Source organism: Camelus ferus, chromosome X (genome assembly GCF_009834535.1).
Source record: "Camelus ferus isolate YT-003-E chromosome X, BCGSAC_Cfer_1.0, whole genome shotgun sequence".
Classification (NCBI taxonomy): Eukaryota; Metazoa; Chordata; class Mammalia; order Artiodactyla; family Camelidae; genus Camelus; species Camelus ferus.
Genome location: NC_045732.1, coordinates 78,802,777 through 78,822,558, shown reverse-complemented (window position 1 = coordinate 78,822,558; position 19,782 = coordinate 78,802,777). Strand labels below are relative to the sequence as shown.

At 44.2% G+C, this 19,782-nt stretch overlaps 1 protein-coding gene across 1 annotated transcript in view; it reads left to right on the top strand.

Moving 5' to 3' along the window:
• PASD1 (PAS domain containing repressor 1) overlaps nt 1-18,468 on the top strand; it is a 65,500-nt gene extending 47,032 nt beyond the window's left edge. The window contains exons 11-18 of the mRNA XM_032474710.1: nt 6,417-6,543; nt 8,633-8,715; nt 8,767-8,904; nt 13,315-13,497; nt 13,849-14,040; nt 14,442-14,725; nt 15,902-16,163; nt 17,783-18,468. Coding sequence (XP_032330601.1) covers nt 6,417-6,543; nt 8,633-8,715; nt 8,767-8,904; nt 13,315-13,497; nt 13,849-14,040; nt 14,442-14,725; nt 15,902-16,163; nt 17,783-17,905 — 1,392 coding nt within the window. The 3' untranslated portion in view covers nt 17,906-18,468. The remainder of the gene's footprint in view (nt 1-6,416; nt 6,544-8,632; nt 8,716-8,766; nt 8,905-13,314; nt 13,498-13,848; nt 14,041-14,441; nt 14,726-15,901; nt 16,164-17,782) is intronic.
• The last annotated feature ends 1,314 nt before the right edge of the window (nt 18,469-19,782 follow it).

Sequence of the window (19,782 nt, the reverse complement as noted above, 5' to 3'; positions counted from 1 at the left end):
TGTTATTTTTATAACACTCTTCAAATGTCTGGTAAAGGGATTTCAAGAGCAGTATCAACAGGTTGGAATTGTGGACTCTCACTTTGGTTTTCAGGCTTCCACATGATTTTGCTTGAAAAGATTTGCATATACCCGGGTTCCATAGAAGTAGTAGATAAAACTTCCTCCTTTCTGAAAACGTACCTCTGCTTAACCTAGCATTCTGTTCAAGTGTGAAACAGTGAGGAAATTAGGTAGAAAAAGGTTAATTTAAACAGAGCAATGTTCTGTTTATGCACAAGCTAATTTCAGTTATGCTGGGAAAAGAGGCCAAGACATCCATATAGCTCTAGCCATCAGGCTAACATCTACATAGCTGACTGCCTTACTTTATCAGGCAGTCAACATTTACCCAGGATCTGTAGGTGCCATGTGTGAAGAATCCAGTCCTTCAACTTAGTGTTTTGAGGAAAGTTGAATTAAAAAAATTCTCACTTTATAAAATGTATAAAACCTAAGTAATACTAATAGTTAAAGGTAAGTGGTTAATTTTTTAAAGAAATTTGTAATCTTATCACAATAGCACAATTGCTATTTAATTTTGCTTATTTCCATTCAGTCTCAGTCCACCATCACATATATTTTTTAGTCATAATGACAGCTTACCTGCTACTCCATACCCTTTGGCTTTCACTTATCCTTAAACTCCATCTTTCTACAGTCCCAAATTTAATCATTTCAGTAACTGAACAATATACTATGGATTTGGGGGAGTTCTGTTTCCAATCAAGATGGAGTGACAGGGACCAGATTGACTTTCCTACCCAAAACATCCAAAAATAATACAGACAAAATATATAAAAATAGTCTTCAAGATAATAGACATCAGGCAGCAGAGGACAGGGACTCTTAAGAGATGGGAAATGAATGAAGTGAGCCCTACTATTGCCATAGCTCACTGCCTAGCTAGTTTCCAGGCCATGTAGCCAAAAGGAAGAACACACAGGGATCCCAGTGGAATTCCTGAGTTGGGTAAATTGAGGTGAAAGTATAGGTAGTCTAAGGTTGCTAGCAGAGTACCAGAGGGGAGAGGGCTACACAGATAGAGGATGCCAGGGATCTATGAGGGGAAGAACCACCCAAGAGGATTACAGGGAATAGTGCCAGCATTCATACAGGGCAAGTAATTCTTCCTGTGTCTACCAGCCACACTGAAAGTCCTCATAATATGCAAGACATGAGGAATAAGAGTACACACAAAGGTCTTGCCTTAGTTATGGGGAAAATTAGCCCTAGGCTAACTATTGCTCTGTTTCTGACTATCAAATCATTAAGACAAGACCAAAAGTATCAAACTGTTTCCAAATAATTTAACTATGTTCCAGAACAAAGATGAAGACTATAGGAATGCAGAATTATCCAATACCCTACAAGGTGAAATTAATATTTGGCATTTGGTCAAAGATTACCAGGCATTCAAAAAAGCAGTAACATATGGCTCTTATTGAAGAGAAAAACCAATCAATGGAAACTCACCCAGGTCAAACACAGATTTCAGAATTAGTGGACAGGGATATTTACATATGTGTTACATATATTCAAAATTTTAAGTGATACATGGAAGATGGGTAAAAAAAAATCTTAAGATGAAATTTGAGTAAAACAACACTGGGTGGGATTGGTGGCAGATTAAACATTGATTTAGTAGGTTAGGGGATTTAAAGACAAAGCAATAAAAATTCTCCGAAATTAAACACAAGTAGAAAAAGTTTAAAAAGAACAAGAAAAAAAGAAAAGAGCATCAATTAGCTGTTAGAAACTCTTCAAGTGGCAAAATATATGTATAAATGGAGTCTCCAAAGTATAGAGTGTACAGAAAAATATTTCAAATAACGATGGCCAGAAAATTGTCTGCATTTTATAAAAGCTATAAACCCAGAGATCCAAGGATCTCAACGAAACCTAAGCAAAAGAAACATGAAGAAAACTACACAAAGCATACACTGGCCTCTGCCAGGGACCATCATATTTTGATTTGTCTGTAGTTACTATAGACAATGCTGTATTGAAAGAAGCATGTTCTGTTGATAACAGCTGTTAACTGCCAAGGAATTGAGAACAAGGCAATGTGTTGAGAACAAAGTTTTTCCACAAAACCACCACCTCACCATTTGGACAACAGTGGCTTAAGTAGTAACATCAATGCCAATCCAAAGCAGATTCTTCCTAATTGACTCTATCCCAAATATTTTCCTTTCCCGATGAGTTCAGGTGACTCATGATGCCAGCTACTGACATTCTGTCATCCATCCCTAGAGATCTGTTGCTCCTGAATTGTGTCACAATACACAGGCATTTTGGCAAAATTGGAGTTTGTACATTATCAAGTTGCTTTTTCACTCAAATCCATTGTGCTTGGAGGTGGCAGGCAATTTTTCAGAAGCAGCTGGCTTTGAGCATGTACCTGGGGCTGGGTGGGGCAGAAGAGCCATGGTATATATAAGACTCAGAAGCTGATTATGTGTTAATGAAGAGGACAGGACAAACCTGACTGAGGGAGCAATCATGAAAGCATCTTCCATTGATTTTACAACTGTTATATGTTAGATGCTTCATCATGTGTTCATTCAACAGATACTTATTGAAGTGTCCAAAACGTGGTCTGAGGTCAGCCCTAACACAATCTAGGAGTGGGAAGGGTGACATGGTACTTATGATTAAGGTATATTGAAGACTTCTTATGTGTCAAGCAGTGTGCTAGGTGCTTGACTTCCACAACAACTCTATGGGACATTATTATTCCAGTTTTACAGATAGTGAATCTTGGATTCTTGCTGTTGAATAACTTGCCAAGTCACATGATAAGTGGCAGAGCCAAGATTCAAACCTAGGCCTGTCTGGTCCCAATATCTATGTTTCTTACTATACAGTGAGGCATCTACTTTCAAAGCAAAGCTCCCTATTTTCTCACATTGCCTTATTTTTTGTTTTATGACTTCCTTTTCTTTATTTTTTGAACACTTAAAACATGTTATTTTAAAGGCCATTTTAGATTCATTGAAAAAATATTCAATACCCATTTTTAAACATACACTGTTTTAGGTGAGCAGAATAGATACACTTGTTAACAAAATTGAAAAATTTCTGTTCTAGAGGAGGTTACATTCCAACAAAGGGAGATAGATGATAAACAAGAGAAATATATTAAATCAATAAATCATATATTAGATGGTGAGAAGAGCTGCTGAAAAAAGTAAAGCAGAATGAGAAGGATTGGGAATGCAACAGATGGGTGAGCGCAGTATTAAGTATGAGCAAAGGTTGAAGGAGTGAGAAAGCTAACTATGATGATATCTGGGGGAAGACTCAAGAAGAGGATAAACCAATGCAAGACCTTGAGGTAGATGTGTGCCTGGTATTTAGAGAAATAGCTGGAGCAGAGTGTGCAAAGGCGAGTAGGTATGGATAAAGTCAGAGATGTGATGGCAGTCATGTCAAATAGGGTCTTGGAAGCTATTGCAGGGATTTAGGGTTTTACTCTAAATGAAATGAGGAACCATTGGAGAATTGTGCAAAGAAGAATGATGCAATATGTTTGGTTTATTAAAAGAGTCACTATGTTGAGAATAGGCTGTTGGGAGCAGGGGCAAGAGTGGAAGCTGGGGGCCCAGTTAAGAGGTTATCTCAGCCATCCAAGTGAGAGGTGATGATGATGGCAGGGACCAGGGTAGTAACAGTGGAAGTTATAAGGAGTGGTCAGATGCTAGATGTACATTTGAATGTAGAGCCCTGGGATTTGCTGAAATTGGATGAGATGTATGAGAAAAAGAGAGAAATTAGGGATGACTAGGAGTCAGGTGCTTGACCTGAGCAACTGGAAGGAGAGTGTTGCATTCACTGAGATGGAGAAAACTGTGGGAAGAATTTGCAGGCTTAGGGTTGTTTGTTGGGAGGCGTAATAACAGGGTCTCAGTTTTGAAAATGTTTGAGATGCCTATTAGAGAGTTGAGGGGAAATATAAAGCTGGACTGGAGATAAGAATATGGGAGTCATCAACATGGATGGTCTTAAAGCTATAAACTTGGATGAGGTGACCAAGGGAGTAAATATAGATGGAGATAAGGACCAAGGACTAAGCCTGGAGCACCCCCAAAGTTAAGAGATTAGAAAGAAGAGAATAAATCAGCAATGGAGACTTGAGAAGAGACCAGTGAGGTAAGAGGTAAGCCAAGTGAAGAAAGTACTTCCAGGATGAGGGAGTTGTGAACAGTGTCAAACACTGCTGATAGTTTAGATGGGTTGGCAATTCAGAAGTGACCATTAGATTTAGGACCTGGAAACCACTGTGACCTTGAGAAAAGTTTTGACTGAGTGTAGATGGGGACAAAAGAGATAACATCTGATTGAGGTTTAAGAGAGGATAGTGGAATTGGAGATACTGAGTACTTCCCTTTGAAAAGTTTTGCTGTCAAGGGAATCACATAAACAGGGTGGTAGGTGGAGGAGAGGTGGGACCCAGAGAGAATTTTTAAACAGTATATTTTTAAAATTCTATTCTATTTTACCTAGCATTTCCCCTGCATCTATTCAATCTGTCGTCTTGACTAGAATGCACTGTAGCACTTCTTTCCCCAAAAAAGTAAAATGCAAGGATCTCTTAACAATTAGGCAGAGCGCTTTTGACATTAAGCTAATCATGGGGAAAATGTGAAGACTGAGGGGCATACTTCTTGAGTGCTGCCCCAACAAGGTACACTCATTTCTAGGTCACAGAATCATCAAGCTTTGGAGGTCGCATTTAAAGCCGACTTTGTGTCTAGCCTCAAAGGCCGTGCTTCTCTTTTCAAATCCTTTAGCAAACTATCCGTGGAAACAATTATGGAGCAAAAGTGAATTCAGAACTCCTCTTGAACTTGTAAAAGCTTATTGATTGCCTTCCTGTCCCCATGTATGCATGCTCATTTTATCTTTCTTTTTAGCTTCTAGCTGCCTCTCTTGAAAGACTGTCTTCAGGTCTTCATCCTAATTGCATTTTAAACTGTAGCTTTTTGTTTCCAAAATAGTCTCTTTTCTCTGTTCTTTTCCCCAGGCCAAGTATCATTACTGCCCATGATTCCATCATTCAAGATCATTTAAACTCACTACATATATATTGATAGGCTAAAAGTTACAAAGGCACAAAAGTGGACATCTTAATACCCAAGTGTATACATTTCTATTGAAAATCAGCCAGGAAACAAGGAGGAGCTAGTGATTAAATTGATAGATGGCTATGATAAAAAGCAGAAGCAAGAAGACAGAGAAAGATCATACCCCATCTTGATGAACACCATCCAGCAGAATATCTTTTCTAAATAAGGAAAAGATTGCCACCTCCCCAGCAACATATTATTTTAAAGAGTAAAAAATACAGTGACTTGAACAGTGAAGTTGCACAGTTTCCTGAAATTCAAATGCCGGGATTTGATCTGGACAAGTGTGCTCCAACAAACAGGTTCTTTGAGGAAAAATCAGCATGGGTCTATGTCTTAATCCAGTCCAAATCAAACAAACAAACACACAAACTTAATGTTTTGGTGGAGACCTTAAAGTTTTCATTTATTAAACCAGATATTTAAATTTCATATGAGCAGTGATCCCTAGACTATTAAAAAAGGATCCAGTTGTTACGGAAATGAAGTGGATCACTAAATAGAAATATAATGTATATGGTTTAAAGCAGCAAATGGCTTAAATTGAGGTACCGGGGGAGGGAAAGGGGTGCTGGGTTTGAAGTTGCTGGATTATATCTCTTGCTCTGCTCCTAACCTGCTGTCTGAGCGTCTCCTCTTTGACACTTTCAAGTGGGGAGGTTGCACTAGAAGCTCTCCAGGGCCGTTTCCATCTCTCTGCTGCTATATAGTAAAAGAACATTTGCTAATAATAGTTTCAATTGAATTTGCGTAAAAAAATATGGAGTAGTGGTTAAACAGCCCCCCAGTAGTCTTTTCCTTTCTTTAAGCCTAGGCTGCACATGTAGGACGTCTAGAAAAATGGCCCCATCAATGGGGGTGTAGTTCTCCTACAGCCTTCACACCTGTCTGAACCAGCATCTCACCAATACCTCTGAAACAGCCTTTGACTGGCAATAATTTTCTTATGCTTATGCTTTTAGCATATCTGTACTGTGTTTCTCTTCTCAGTCTTGATATTGTGTAGTACATGGCACCCATAACCATTTTTGCTTGTTGTTATCTTACAGCAATACTTTTCAAGTACATGTTTCATGATGGTTTTATGTTACGTATTGAATGTATTGAAGTGATGTTAGAAATGATGTGAAATGCTTCAAAGTTTGTGTTCTGCTTGTATTTCCTGTTTTGTGTGTGTGTGTGTGTGTGTGTGTGTGTGTTCATCTTCATATTGATATGTCATCCTTCCCTTTTGGAAATTCTTAGGATCAAGTTGATATTGTAGCAGTTGAGCAGTATGGATCACAAGAATCTGATTATGAAATTAAAATAGAGTCTGATACATCTAATGACTCCCGCATCTCTTCCCTGGAAAGTATATCTGAACTGCCAGGTGGGTACATTCAGACATTTGGATGGGGACTATCAGAAGAAAAATAGTGGCCTACAGAGTAGTTACAGTTTTTCAAATGAAGATAGTGTCTGTGTATAATGGTGTGAAATCACGAGAGTGAATTCTAACTTGCTTCATCTTTTGTAACTTGTTTGAGATGATGATTTAAGAGCAATGAAAGTGAATATCTCATCAATGGTTCAAGTCCTTGGGCATGGTATTATTCTCTCTCATTTAGTTTTAAGCTAAAGATTGGTATTAGAGCTCAGTCCTTGGAGGAGTAGCATCTTCTCTTTTCATACTTATGCAGCCTTTGCTGCTATGGCATAGTGTTGCAGTCCAAAGAAACCTCTTGTTTTTAAAATCTGTACTATAAGAAGAATTGTAAGTAAAGAGCAAAAGAGATAGTGGCCCCCAGACAGTGTTATTTACTTACAGAAGTTTCAATATTAAAGACATTTCATAAATATAATTGTATAAAAAGTACAAAACTTAAAGCAGTGGTATATACAAAATACAAATTATGTCCTCTAATCTGCTGCTCTCATCATAGATAATTTGTAGTGTGGAATCTCCATACATAGAAATAATACCTTTATTTTTGAAATATTCCAGTTAACATTTGCCCATTATTGCTGTCGATCTCAAAGCTTTGTTTAAAATAGCCTTTCAGGGGGAGAGTATTGCTCAGTGGTAGAGTACATGCTTAGCACGCATGAGGTCCTGGGTTCAATCCCCAGTCCTTCCATAAAAAAATAAATGGATAAATAATCTAATTACCTCACCCCAAAAAAGAGAATAAAAAAATCATTTGAAAACAATTGTTTTTGGTGGAGAGGGAGCCAAGTCCATGAACTCATGAGTGGGATTTCTAAAATGTAAAAGAGCAATTTAGTTTACACACAAGAAAATTCACTCTTTGAAGTGTACAGTTTCTTGACAAAGAGCCAAATATCCACCACTACAAACATGTCTATCACCTCTTCAAATTCCTTTGTCTGCCTCTTTGAACTCAAACGCTGTGCCCCATCCTCTGGCAACCACTGATCTATGTTCCATCTCTGGTTTCCTTTCATCAGAATGTCACATAAATGGAATCACAATATCTAGACTTTTTGGTCTGGCTTTGTTAACAAAATGCATTTAAGATTCATACATGTTGTGTGAATCAATGGTTCATTCCTTTTTTCTTGCTGAATAGTACTGCATCTTATGAATGCACCACAGTGGGTTTTCTTTTCTTGTAATTCATCCATCTGGAGAAGGACATCTGGGTTGTTTCCAAGTTTTTGGTGATTAGAAATAATCACCATGGAGTTTTTTGTGTGTGAATATGTTTTTAATTCACTTGGGTAAATTCCCGAGATTGGGACTACTGGGTCATACGGGAAGTGTGTGTGATGAGAACTGCCAAACTACTTCCCAAAGTGGCTTTACAATTTTGCATAGTTCAAATAATGTTCTCCACTTTGCTTGTTGGGGCTGCTGAAGGCAAGTCATGCCGCAGCAACTCTAAGAGCACTTCAAGCACTCCTAAGATCCCACATTCTGGGGAAGCTAGGGTTTTTTTTTTTTTTTGCCATTTTTTCCCACTTTTTCTTTTCTTTTTTTTAAATGGAGGTACTGGGGATTGAACTCAGGACCTTGTGCACGCTAAGCATGTGCTTTACCACTGAGATATACCCACCTCCCACACGGAACCTAGTTTTTCAGAAGTGATTTATGACTAAGTTTGATTTGGTTTTATCAATTGGAAGGTATCAAATTTCCAGAAGCAGAGCCAAAAAAATTTTATAATGAAAAGACACTTAACATGAATGGGGTGGGGGCCCACTTATACTTGGGTGGGTGGAGGTAAACTTAGACATTCCCTCCTTTTACTTCATTTTCAAATATGAACAGATTTTTAAGTAATGTTCTGAATTCCTCCTGGTGTCTGGCACATCTGTTCCTTAACATGGAATAAAACTGGACTTTCCTGCTTTTATAATTCATAACAGGAAATAAACAGAAATCTGTATAATCTGTTTGATAGTGTTAGTACTTTTGCTTTTTCTGATCATGAATTCCATTGTCCTTTCTTCCTCAGCTACATCATCTTTGCAGAACTTTGAATTTGAACGTGAGGTGGAATATGTGGATTATATGGATGAGGTGGAGGAGGTGGAGGAGGTGGAGGAGGTGGAGGAGGTGGAGGAGGTGGAGGAGGTGGTCGAGATGGAGCAAGAGGATGAGGTGGACCAGGAGGACCAGGAGGACCAAGAGGACCAGATGGACCAGGTGGACCAGGAGGATCAGGATGACAGTGTGGAGCAGGAGATCATCTCATGTTCCAGTGTGATTACTGACATCAGTGATGAGGTACCTTTGGGAGCCTTGCTCCACATGTTTGTCTGTACTATTAACCCTGCAAAGTCCTGAATTTTCACTCTTGTACTCAATTTCACTCTGCAGATAGTATGTTCTTTGTTTTTTGAAATTGTATCAGCATTTTTGTTGTACTGAATTTTCTGAGCAGCAGAGAATCCGGTGGGCCCTAGTCAACAGGGAGATTGGAGGTTCGTTAAGTAGGACCAAATTCCTGTTCTCCTCTTAATGTAAAACATGCGAAGACACTTTGTGCTTGAGAGAAAGTTTGAGCCAGATAGAAGCTTAACTACTAAGAAAAGGCTGTATTTTTAAGAGCCATGCTTTTAAGAGTCTCATGGGAGGATGGCTTTCCTGCCTACCTATACCAACACTTCCCTACCACGAGCTAGGTTTCCCCAATGGAATTGTTATTAGGTTAGAAGCACCCCTTTCAGAATGTTAGATATATCCAATCTTCAACTGTCAGCACCAATGTATGGTTCAAGGCCAATTTGAACCACTGTATGGTTCAAAACAATTTAACAGATTAACTACTCTGTTGCTCTTCTACGTCCAAATTTGTGTGCATAATAACAGATTTGGATGATCATATTTTCTTTTAGACAGGATTATTATAATCAGGATTGGCAGCCAAGATAATGAGATCATGGTCTGTTATGTGGAATTGTTTGCATTAATTACCAAGCCTTAGACAAGTCTCTTCATTCCTAGTACCAAAGGCATCCTCTTCTGATGACAAGTGAGGGCTAGAAAACAGTTAAGCCCCAGCAGTGTGGCCTTGGCACATCCCTGGGCCTCAGTTTCTCTACCTTGAAATGGTCTGCTTGCCTTGCAGGAATTTTTGGACTGATATGAAAATGTTTTGCACTATTTAAAAGAAAATTTCTGTAGAAATACATTTATCTTTATGTCTCATTTATGCTAAGAAATTGTGGTTCCCCTTTTGCTGTTGATAGGTTTCTCTTCTCCTTTGAATTAATTTATATTTAAATTTTATTTTTTTTCATAAATATCCGGTTCCTTTAATGAATTTAAAATAGAAATTAATTTTCAAAAATAGATTTGATTTTTCAGGAGTATATCATATTAATTTACACATCGTGTAAATTGAGGTATATTGCTAATCATCTTGGTAACACAGGAGCCCTGAAGAGCATATATAAATATTTAAGGGTTCTTTTTCTTTCTTCACTATAGAGCGAGGATTTAAGTGTTGGAAGACTAAAGCTAATTTTTGATCACCTTTTTTAAAAATAGTTTTTAATTGAATGAAAGATTCTTTAAATTCTATAGTGCTTTACAATTTTACAAAGTTTCACACACCTGGTTTCATATAATCCCATAATAACCCTTTTTTTTTTTTATCCCATAACCCTGTACCGGCCCTTCAACTTTTGTTTAAAATAGTCAAAATAACCAGCAATTAGCATGTGTAACCTAGCTCTGCATGTGATGGTGTGATAGGCTTGTTTCTGGGTGCCATGGATTGACGGACTGGCGTGTACCCATAAAATTGGCAGCAAGGTGGAGAAGGACTGGAAAACATCACAGGGTCATTAGTGGAAGGCACTGGAGAAGGGAGACTGGACAGCTTGAGCTAAATAGCTACAGGGCCATCCTGTTCCTTAAGTGGAAGATATATCTGAGTTCTTTAATCATCTTTTTCATCATTACATTGAACTCTTTAATGGGTGGATTGCTTATCTGCACTTCATTTAGTTCTTCTGAGGTTTTATCTTATTCCTTCATTTGGAACAAATTCCTCTGTCACCTCATTTTGCCTAATTCACTGTTTTATTTCTATGTATTTGATAAGCTGGTTACATTTTCCAGTCTTGGAGAAGTGACCTTTTGTAGGAGACAACCTATGCGTCCCAGCAGCACACTCCCCTCTGCTCACCAGAGCTATGTTCCCTAGGGCTGCCCACTATGTGGGCTGTGTGGTCCCTTATCTTATAGTGACCTACTTTCTGTGAGTGGTCTGGAAGGTATGGCTGGCCCCTGGTCTGGTTGGTTGTCAGGCCTTGCCTCGTGCAGAGGCTGCTGACTGCTGGTGGGTGGAACTTTGCCTCAGGGTAGCTGGTTGCAGGGCTGGGGGTCCCAGATCTAGTATCAGCCTTCTGGTAGGTGGGGCCAGTTCCTGACGTGGCTGGCTGAGGAGTCTGGTATGTCCCAAAGCTGGTGTCAGCCCACTGGAGAGTGGGGCTAGATCCTAGGGGTCTGGCTGAGGGGCCTAAGATGTCTCAGAGCTGGTGTCATCCTGCTGGTAAGTAGAGCTGGGTCCCAGGGTCTCTGGCTGCAGGCCCCTGGGGGTCCTGGAGTTGGTCTTGGCCTGCTGGTGGGCAGAGCTGGGGATCAAGGTGTCCCAGAGCTGATGCCAGTTTGCTGGTTGGTGGGCTAGGTCCTAACAGGGCAGTCTGTGGGGCTACAGTGGTCCTGGGGTTGGTGTCTGCCTGCCAGTGGGTAAGGCTTGGGCCCAGGGGTTCTCGGGGCTAGTGACAGTATATGGTGGGTAGATCTGGGTCCCAAGGTCTCTGGCTGCAGGGCCCTTGGGGTCCCAGAGCTGTTGTTGGCATGCTGGTAGGCAGGGTGGGGGTCCAGGAGGTCCTGGGATTAGTGCTGAGTCACTGGTAGTCAGGTTCATGTCCTGAGCCTTCTGCTGGATAGGGTCAGGCCCTGGGGTAACTGGGAGTTCAGATGTTCCTAAGGCAGCGAGCCTGCTGGTGGGTAGGGGCGGTGTCCCTTCTCTGCTGTTTGCTTGGCCTGAGGCATCCCAGTACTGGTGAAAACAGATGGTGGGCAGGACAGGTCCAGCTAATAAGCTAGAGAGAAGATTCCAAAATGGTGCTTGCCAGTACCAGTGTCCACGTGGTAGAATGAGCTCCCCAAAAAGGCTGCTGCCAGCCTGTATGTCCCCAGGGTGAATTCCAGTTGCTTTCTGTGTCTCTGGGAGGCTCTCCAAAACCAGCGGGTGGGTCTGATCCAGACTCCTTTCAAATTACTGCTTCTGCCCGGGGTCTTGGAGCATGTGAGATTTTGTGTGCATCCTTTAAGAGTGGAATATCTATTTCCTACAAGCCCCTGGCTCTGCTGAAAGTAAGCCTTACTAGTCTTCAAAGCCAAATGTTTTGGGGGCTTGTCTTTCTGGTGCAGGATCCCCAGGCTGGGGAGCCCTATGTGAGGTTTGGACCACTCCCTCCTTGGCTAGAACCTCTGCAATTGTAATTATCCTCCTACCTGTGGGTTGCCCCCCCCGGATATGGATCTTGACTGTACTACGACTGCCTGTCCTTCCTGTCTCTTTATCATTCCTTCTTTATATTTTTAGTTGTAGAAGATCTTTTCTGCTGGTCTTCAGGACTTTCTCATCAATAGTTGATCTGTAGATAATTGTAATTTGGGTGTACACATGGGAGAAGGTTAGCTCAAGGTCCTCCTACCCTGCCATCCTGGACACTCCCCTGACCCTTCCTTTCTGTCTCTTGCCTCTGGTCTGTTTCAGGCCCCTGTCTCTCGCCCTTGAATTACCTCCACAGCCTCCTAAGTAGTTTCTCTCTGACTCCAAACTTACCTTCTCCTGTCAGTTCACTGCTGCCAGAAAGCATGTTCTACAACATTAATCTGAGCATGTAACTTCCCCAATCAGATCTGTGTTTTAGAACACTCCTCCTGATCATTTGCAAGGTGAGCGATGGATAAAATTCAAGTTCCCTGGCCACCTTAATTTCTTTGGTCTGTACAAGTCTCTTTTTCTGGCTTCCCTTCCACATGTGATTGCCTCATCCCCTCCATTCCAGCCAACCTGAAGCATCAGTTTGTGCCCCAACACAGTCTCTCATTTCATAACCCTGTACAGTTGTTTATTTCCAGGTCTGAGGCTGGTACTGAAGTTAAAATTAGATTTCCAGGGCCAATAGGAGAGCATTCCTCCAAGTACTGTAAGTGTTTGTGGCCAGTACCTACTTTATAGGGCCTCATGAAAGTCAGATCTGTGAATTATGTACTGTGCTTAGACGAGTGCCTGGAATCCAGGAAGTGCGCATTGAGCAGTCTTCTTCTTGCATTGCTGGAAGGGGCATCCGATGGCTGTTTCCCACATGTCTCCCTTGTGATCTGACCTGCTGCACTCTGACTATTTCACTTAGGACTTCTGGGCCAATTCCAAGGCTTTCTGCTTAGAGGGAAAACTTAAACTAAATAGTCCCCATGATCCATTTCTGATATAGAATTCCTGTATTCCCTAACCATTTCTTCAACCTTTCTAGTAATGAATGAAATCAGGGTTGAAGGGCCATCGTTCACATTCTCAGTCTTTCAAAATTTGGAAATAAAACAATGTGGTAGAATTTGGAGCACCTAGTGGCCCTATGTATGATGAACCATATGTGATTCCTCCCACAGTCATTGCAAATACCACCATCAATTGTATCATACATCAACAGACGTGAGCTGACACTGATGAAGATGTTCAGTGAACAGCTGGAGGAGAAGACTCAGATGCTGCAGGCTGACATTAGAAGCCAGAGGGATGCACTGGAGATGTTGACTGAGCAGCTTCAGGCAATGCAGGATTGCAAGCTTCAGGTCAGAGACCAGTTCCATGTAACTGACAGAAGGGAGAGGAAAAATGGACCTTAACAGTCTTCAAGGAGTCAGTCAACAGAGCCTGCTAGTAGTGACAGCTGCTGCCTCCTATCTGCCTGGGACATCTGGAATGATCTTCAGCACACACTTAAGGCTTTGCTCCTTTTCTCTTGGCTGCAGGATCTGAGATGGGCCCAGCTAAGCTCTGGGGGTGGCAGATGTGGCTCACATGTCGCCAAAGCTTCCTGTGGGCTTGCCGATAGGCAGTCTTGCTCTACGGCCAGCTGTCTTGTGCCTTAAGGGAAAGGCGTGGCCCTCAAATAAGACCTTTGTCATACCGTATCTTTACAGATGCAGCCATCCACGTCACGCCCCATTGACAGTCCTGGGCCCCAGTCTTTGGAGCCGCCACCGAAGAAACAATGCACTGAACAGATGAAGGGATCCTTTTCAGATCTCAGGGAGTCCACACTTCTCTGTGGTTCATCGCCTGCTCTCAGATTCCCTGAGGAGCTTGAGGAGCCCTCTGCTGCCTCTATCCAGGTAGGGAAATCCTGTTTCATCTGTAGCTGTTTCATGTGTAGCTGAAAGAGGATTTCGTTCTCATGACATTGTGGGCTCCCCTGTTTCCCCTGAGTGGGCAGCAGCTACTCATTTGGCTGCAATTCGTTTGACTGAGATTTTTTAAAAAATCCTGGCAAACTGGACCTGGACACATATGCACTGGTACCTGTATATATTGGGTGGGACTGTGGCTTCTCACAGCCAGGAGTGTGGCTGCAACTAATGCCCAGCGAAACAAGTAGATGGTCACCCAGACCACTGTGCCCAGAGAGGCCAGATTACTGTTGTCTTCTGTTTTGGGAGAATGGAGCGCGAGGGGTCAGTTTCTGAGAGGCTCCTGCAGGCAGTGAAGTATGCCTCTCCGTTTCCTTTTGATACAGCAGCACCTTCAGGGGCAGGAGCAATACCTGCAGCAGCAGGAGCAGCAGACGCAGGAGGAGAGGCTGCAGGAGCAGCTGCAGGAACAGAATGCCACTGTGGAAAACCAGACGGTGCAACTGCACATGCCAAGCCAAAGTGGCCTCTCTGTGCCCCTCTGTGGTAACACTGTTATATTTATGCAGATCCCGCCTATGATTGTTCCCATCCAATTATTAGCAGAGCAACAGCCCTCTGGCTACAATCAAGATGAAAACCCTGGAGGCCAGAAAGATGGGAGTCATAGGTAAGAAGTGCCTGGAATGGTAGTAAGGGCTTGTGGTTGGACACCCTGCCTGAAACTTGCGCACAGGGCACCAAAAGTCCCTTCATCCAAAGCATCTTGCTCTCTGGTCACTGACCCCCCACCCCCCGCCACCATGTGCCTGGTGCATAGCCAAGCATGTATTGATGGAAGAGAAGATGAGGTCTCCAAGCTAGGGAATTAGCATACAGATCTTGAAATCACTTGGTTTCATCCATGTATCATGGCACAGAGTGTCTATAGGGAAGTCTTGAGTGTCCCCAGCTGGATAACTCCTGGCTCCTGGCTTCCTTCTTCCACTTCATGGGATCTGGCGATCACAGTAGATCAGGTGACAGGGTTCCCATGGCATTGACAATCTACCATGGAGGAAGCGGGTGTGAAACAGTTGCTGTCGGATCCCTAAAGAGCCAAGAACACAGAAGGACAGAGTCCTGGGAGGCAGTGTGAGGACACGAACACATTTTCTGCTCACTGATAAAATATTTGGCCCCAAATGCCAGAGAAAGAAGGTTCTGCACAGCAGTGAAGGGTTGCGTAGCACATACCTGGTACCCAATAAATATTTTTGAATGAATGCCAGTTCTCCAAGCAGGTCGCCCAGAGTTCTCTGGATTTCCTTCTGGGCCTTTCTTTAGGATCAGTGACCTTGACAGGTGGGGTGAGTTAGTGCCATGTTCCTCCCTGGCCTGATCATCCGAATCAACCTGAGGAGGTTGTGGAAGTGAAGATTCAGAGTCTGGGATGATGCTCAGAAATGTCCATTTATCACAGGACCTCCAGACTTCAGGTTATAGAAGGAGCATTGGCCCCTCTGTGCTGCTAGTCCTTTAGTGACAAGGGGTGAGTCGCTGATGTTGGGGGAGGTACAGTGACTTTCACAAGGCCATAGAAGTCACCACAGTGGCAAAACCAGGACTGTCCTAGTAATAGAAACAAAACCACTTGCTACAACTGACTCATTTTCTTCACCGTTTACACCCACTTTGTTTTGTCAAATGGAGTCTCATTCAGGCCGAAGTGCGAGCAGGAGCAGGTCAATCCTGCTTTAGCCATCAAACCCAGATGTGCCCTAAGCCCCTACCAATAAGCAAGACAATGTCTCCTGGGCCATTGTTTCTAGATACATGTCCCTGTTACATGTCTCTTCTATTCCAGTTTCCTTCCTGAGGCCCAGCAGGGGCCCCGCATGAGTCCACTGCCACTGCCACACAACCCGGTCTCTGAGATGCTTTCTTCTACAAGCTTTCCTCATTCTCCCATAAGTTGTGACTCAAAGTTAGTCACCCTGAAGACCCCGCAGGATTATGTCCAACTTTGGCCGCAGCTGCATGGTTCACGGCGTCACCATTCCCTCCGAGTGAATACTTGGGCTCCTAGTGAGCAGGCCGTCCAGCAGGACCAGGTCACCTGGGCACAGGTATATCACCTACTTCTCTTCTGCCCCCCAGCCCAGGTAGGGAGGGTCTTCCCGGAGCCTGGACCCATTCCCCATATGCTCCAGGCCGGAAATCCACACTTCAAAGCTCAAATAAATGTGAGGGTGGTGACTCACATGGAGGTAGCCGTCACGGGGAGAGGCTTCCATGAAAGAGGGAGCTGCCCTCATGGATACTGAATGCAATCTGACTTGGAAACTTCTCAAAAATATGTTACCTGGGCAAAGGGAGTCCTGCCACATGCTGAGCTCAGTGCCCCAGCCCAGTCCCCTTTTGGAACTTCTGCATCTTTAGTTCTGACACAAAACCCAAGGCCTAGTGCAGGTGTGTTTCCTTATACTGAACATAAACCAAGAAATCTGTTGAATGTGCTCAATACCCATCTGTGGAGGGCCCCATATTTGGCAGGGCAGACTCCACCTTGGGGACTGTCTGAAGGGGCCGTGTTTCCAAGGCAGAGCTTAACCTCTTTTAAAACAAAAACAAAAACTAACAAGAAGAAGAAAAATAACCTCAGTAAACTAAAGCAGAATGAAGGAGTTTGAGTATTTTAAATATTTGGATATTTTAAAGGTATAATTAATTTCACATATGCACCTTGACCAACTGGGCCACCAGCCCTGTAGAAAGTTGATCCATTAGAGGGACTGTCCACATGAAGAGATCCAACGACCATTGGGCCCTGTGGTTTAGTTACCAAGCCAGACTCTGGGGGGGCCCTGCTGCCTGCCCACTCTCAAGGCACTTAACCCTCTGGATGGGCCCTGAGACACAAAACTGAGACAAGGCTGAGCAGATATTCCAGGGCAGTGAGGAAGGGGGGACCCTGGAAGTTTCCCCGCATGGGAGAACGCAGTGCAGCGGCTAAGGGTAGGCCTGTGTCAGAGCTTCCCCGTCCACAGGACTCCAGGGGCTCCCCACACCCCACTCTGGTTCAGCACTACCACCCTCTGTACCCTCCCTCGCTCGGGTGCCCAGACACCTTCAGCTTTCTGCCCATAGCCCAGTCCTGCTCCTTCTGTCTCTTCTGCCTTCCCCTCCACTCCCTTGAGTTCCACTTGTTGAAATCTTGTATTACCTTCAAAACCCAGCCCAAGGGATCTCTCCTTCTCCAGCAGAAAAGACTCCCACAGCCCACTCTCTGTAATGCCATCTGTGTCTGTCCCTCCTTCCCTGTCCACAGCCAGAGTGTGTTGTTACCTCTCCCTGCCACATTCTCAGGTAGCTGCCAATCAGGCTCAGCATGGAAGTCACTTAGTCTGAGCAGAGCGATGGCTAGGTCCAAAGGGAGGTGCGGGGAGAGACCTTCCAAGGTTAGTCGTGGCTGGTAGGGAACCTGGGCTGGGAGGGCCAGTCACAGGGCCCAGTAGCCCTAGATGTTAAGGTAAGTTTGGGAGAGCCCAGGCCTGCTTCTGCTGCTGGTCTTTAAGCCAAGATGCTGTTGGGAGAGAGAAGCAGGGAGAAGCCCCATCTTCCCCAGCTCCCACTTGTACCAGCAGTTTGCAGGCTTGCTGACTTGAACTAAAGGCATCCTTCCACTGCTGGGAAATGGGCCCAGGGACTCTAGCAAAGGACTCCACCTTGTCCTCCTTTTTCCCAGCAGAAATCAGCTACTGAAGGAGAAGACCAGGGCTTTCTGGGTCTAGAGACTTTCTCTGGGCCAGAGCGAATCAGCTACTTCATGTCTGTAGAGCAGTCTGACTTGGACGAGCTGGATGAGTAGCAGCGCCAGGAGGACTTTCATGAAGCCTTCAGAGAAGAATGGGAGATGCGCTGATGAGGCTGAGGGGCTCACAGAGCCCCCAGGAGTAAGGGGTGGGGTAGATAGTTACTTTTCTTTCCCGATAAGTTCTTTTTGTAATTATTGGCCGAGCACAACCTGTTTCTTGAAAGTTGTGTCACAAAGTCAGCCCATGATCTCCATGATCCCTAGTGTGCTAGTGTGACAGCAGCCCAGCCACAGCGGGTGACCGCTGTCCCCAGCCCCCAGCCCCCACTCAGCCTTGCACACACCTATCCCACTGTGGGCAGCTGGGCTGCAGAATCTGCTCAAGTTAAAGCACCCTTCGTCTGCCAAGAAATATTTTCCTGCATGGATTGCAATCTAGTAAGAAGCTGTCCTGTCTTCAGCTGCAAGAATTCTGAGGCCTTGGCCTTGGGGACCCAGCACCTGCTCCACAGTCATGTTGGGGAACCCTCTGGGGAACAGCAGCCCACCTGTGGGAAGCTGAGATCAGGTTAACTTTGTGCTAACATTGTCACAGCTTCACTTCTTAATAAAAATTGCCTTCTACTACAACTCGCCGGGAACTCATAACTGGCTTTCGGAACCTGGAAGCAATACCGCCCTTCCCGGGCTCTCTGGAGAGCTGAGGCCTGACACAGTTGGCTTGGTGCCACCCATTCTGTGGAGACAATGCCCATGCCTCATGCGTCCCTTCGGAGCTGAGCCTGGTGGCTCCAGGGCACGGTGCCCATTTGCTGTGCATGTGAGTTCCTTCTCTCCTTAAGGGCAGGTGTGCTCCCTGTAGGAAACGTGGTTAGCTCTCGGGTCAAGCCCCCAAAAGACCATCTTCCCAGCTGTCTGCACAAGGGAGGGAAGCAGGGGTAGGGAGTGTGTGGATAACCTAACCCAAATTCACTGTGTGCCTGGAATGTCAGTCTTAAAGTGATGAACCATTGCTGGAAGAAGGCAAAGGAAGATCCAAGCAAGTTCAAGTGAAGGAGGCAAGGAGGCCACATACCCACAGGAGAAGCTTGACGTTCCTAAGGCAACCTGATCTTTACCAGGTGCTATGGATGGAATGGGTCCTCTCAATTCATATGTTAAAGCCCAACCCCCCAGTGGGATGGTCTTTGGAGGTGGGACCTTTGGGAGGGGATCGGGTTTAGATGAGGCCATGGGGGTGGGGTCTTCATAGTGGGATGAGTGCCCTTGTAAGAAGAGACACAGAGAGCTTGCTCCCTCTCCCACCTTGTGTGCACAAAGAGGCAGTCATATCTGTACACAAGATGAGGGCTACCTACCAGCCAGTAGAAGAGGTCTCAGAATCAAACCTACCTTGCTGGCATCTTGATCTTGGACTTCTAGCCTCTAGAACTGTGACAAAGAAAAGTCTGTTGAAGCCCCCACTACCCCCATCTACACAACACTCCCAAGACATGCAGCTGAGGCCCCGTTCTGCCATGGACAAGTCACCGAAGCTCTCTGGGCTTAGTTTCTCAGTCTGACAAAAAAGGAGGAGGAGGAGGCAAAGCCTTTGCTACCTGGCTCCCAGAACGGATGATGTAAATGGAATCACAGAGCTTTCTGAAAAGGCACTATAAAAGCTGACTAGGCTGTAGACATTCAGCTGGGGTTCTTGTTTCAATTCTCTATTTCCAGTGTGCCTGGGTCAGGATTTGTCCGATCTGGCCTAACTTCTGGCTTCATCACCCTCTGATTTCAGACAAGGGTCCAGAGCTGGGGAGTCCATGGCTCTGTCTCAATCAACTGCCTAGCTCCTAGCTCAGCCCCCCAAGTCAGGTTGTTCTGGCCCAATCCCTGCTCTGAGGCATTCCTGGGACTCCTAGCCAACATCTTAGACTTGGCTGCCTGGG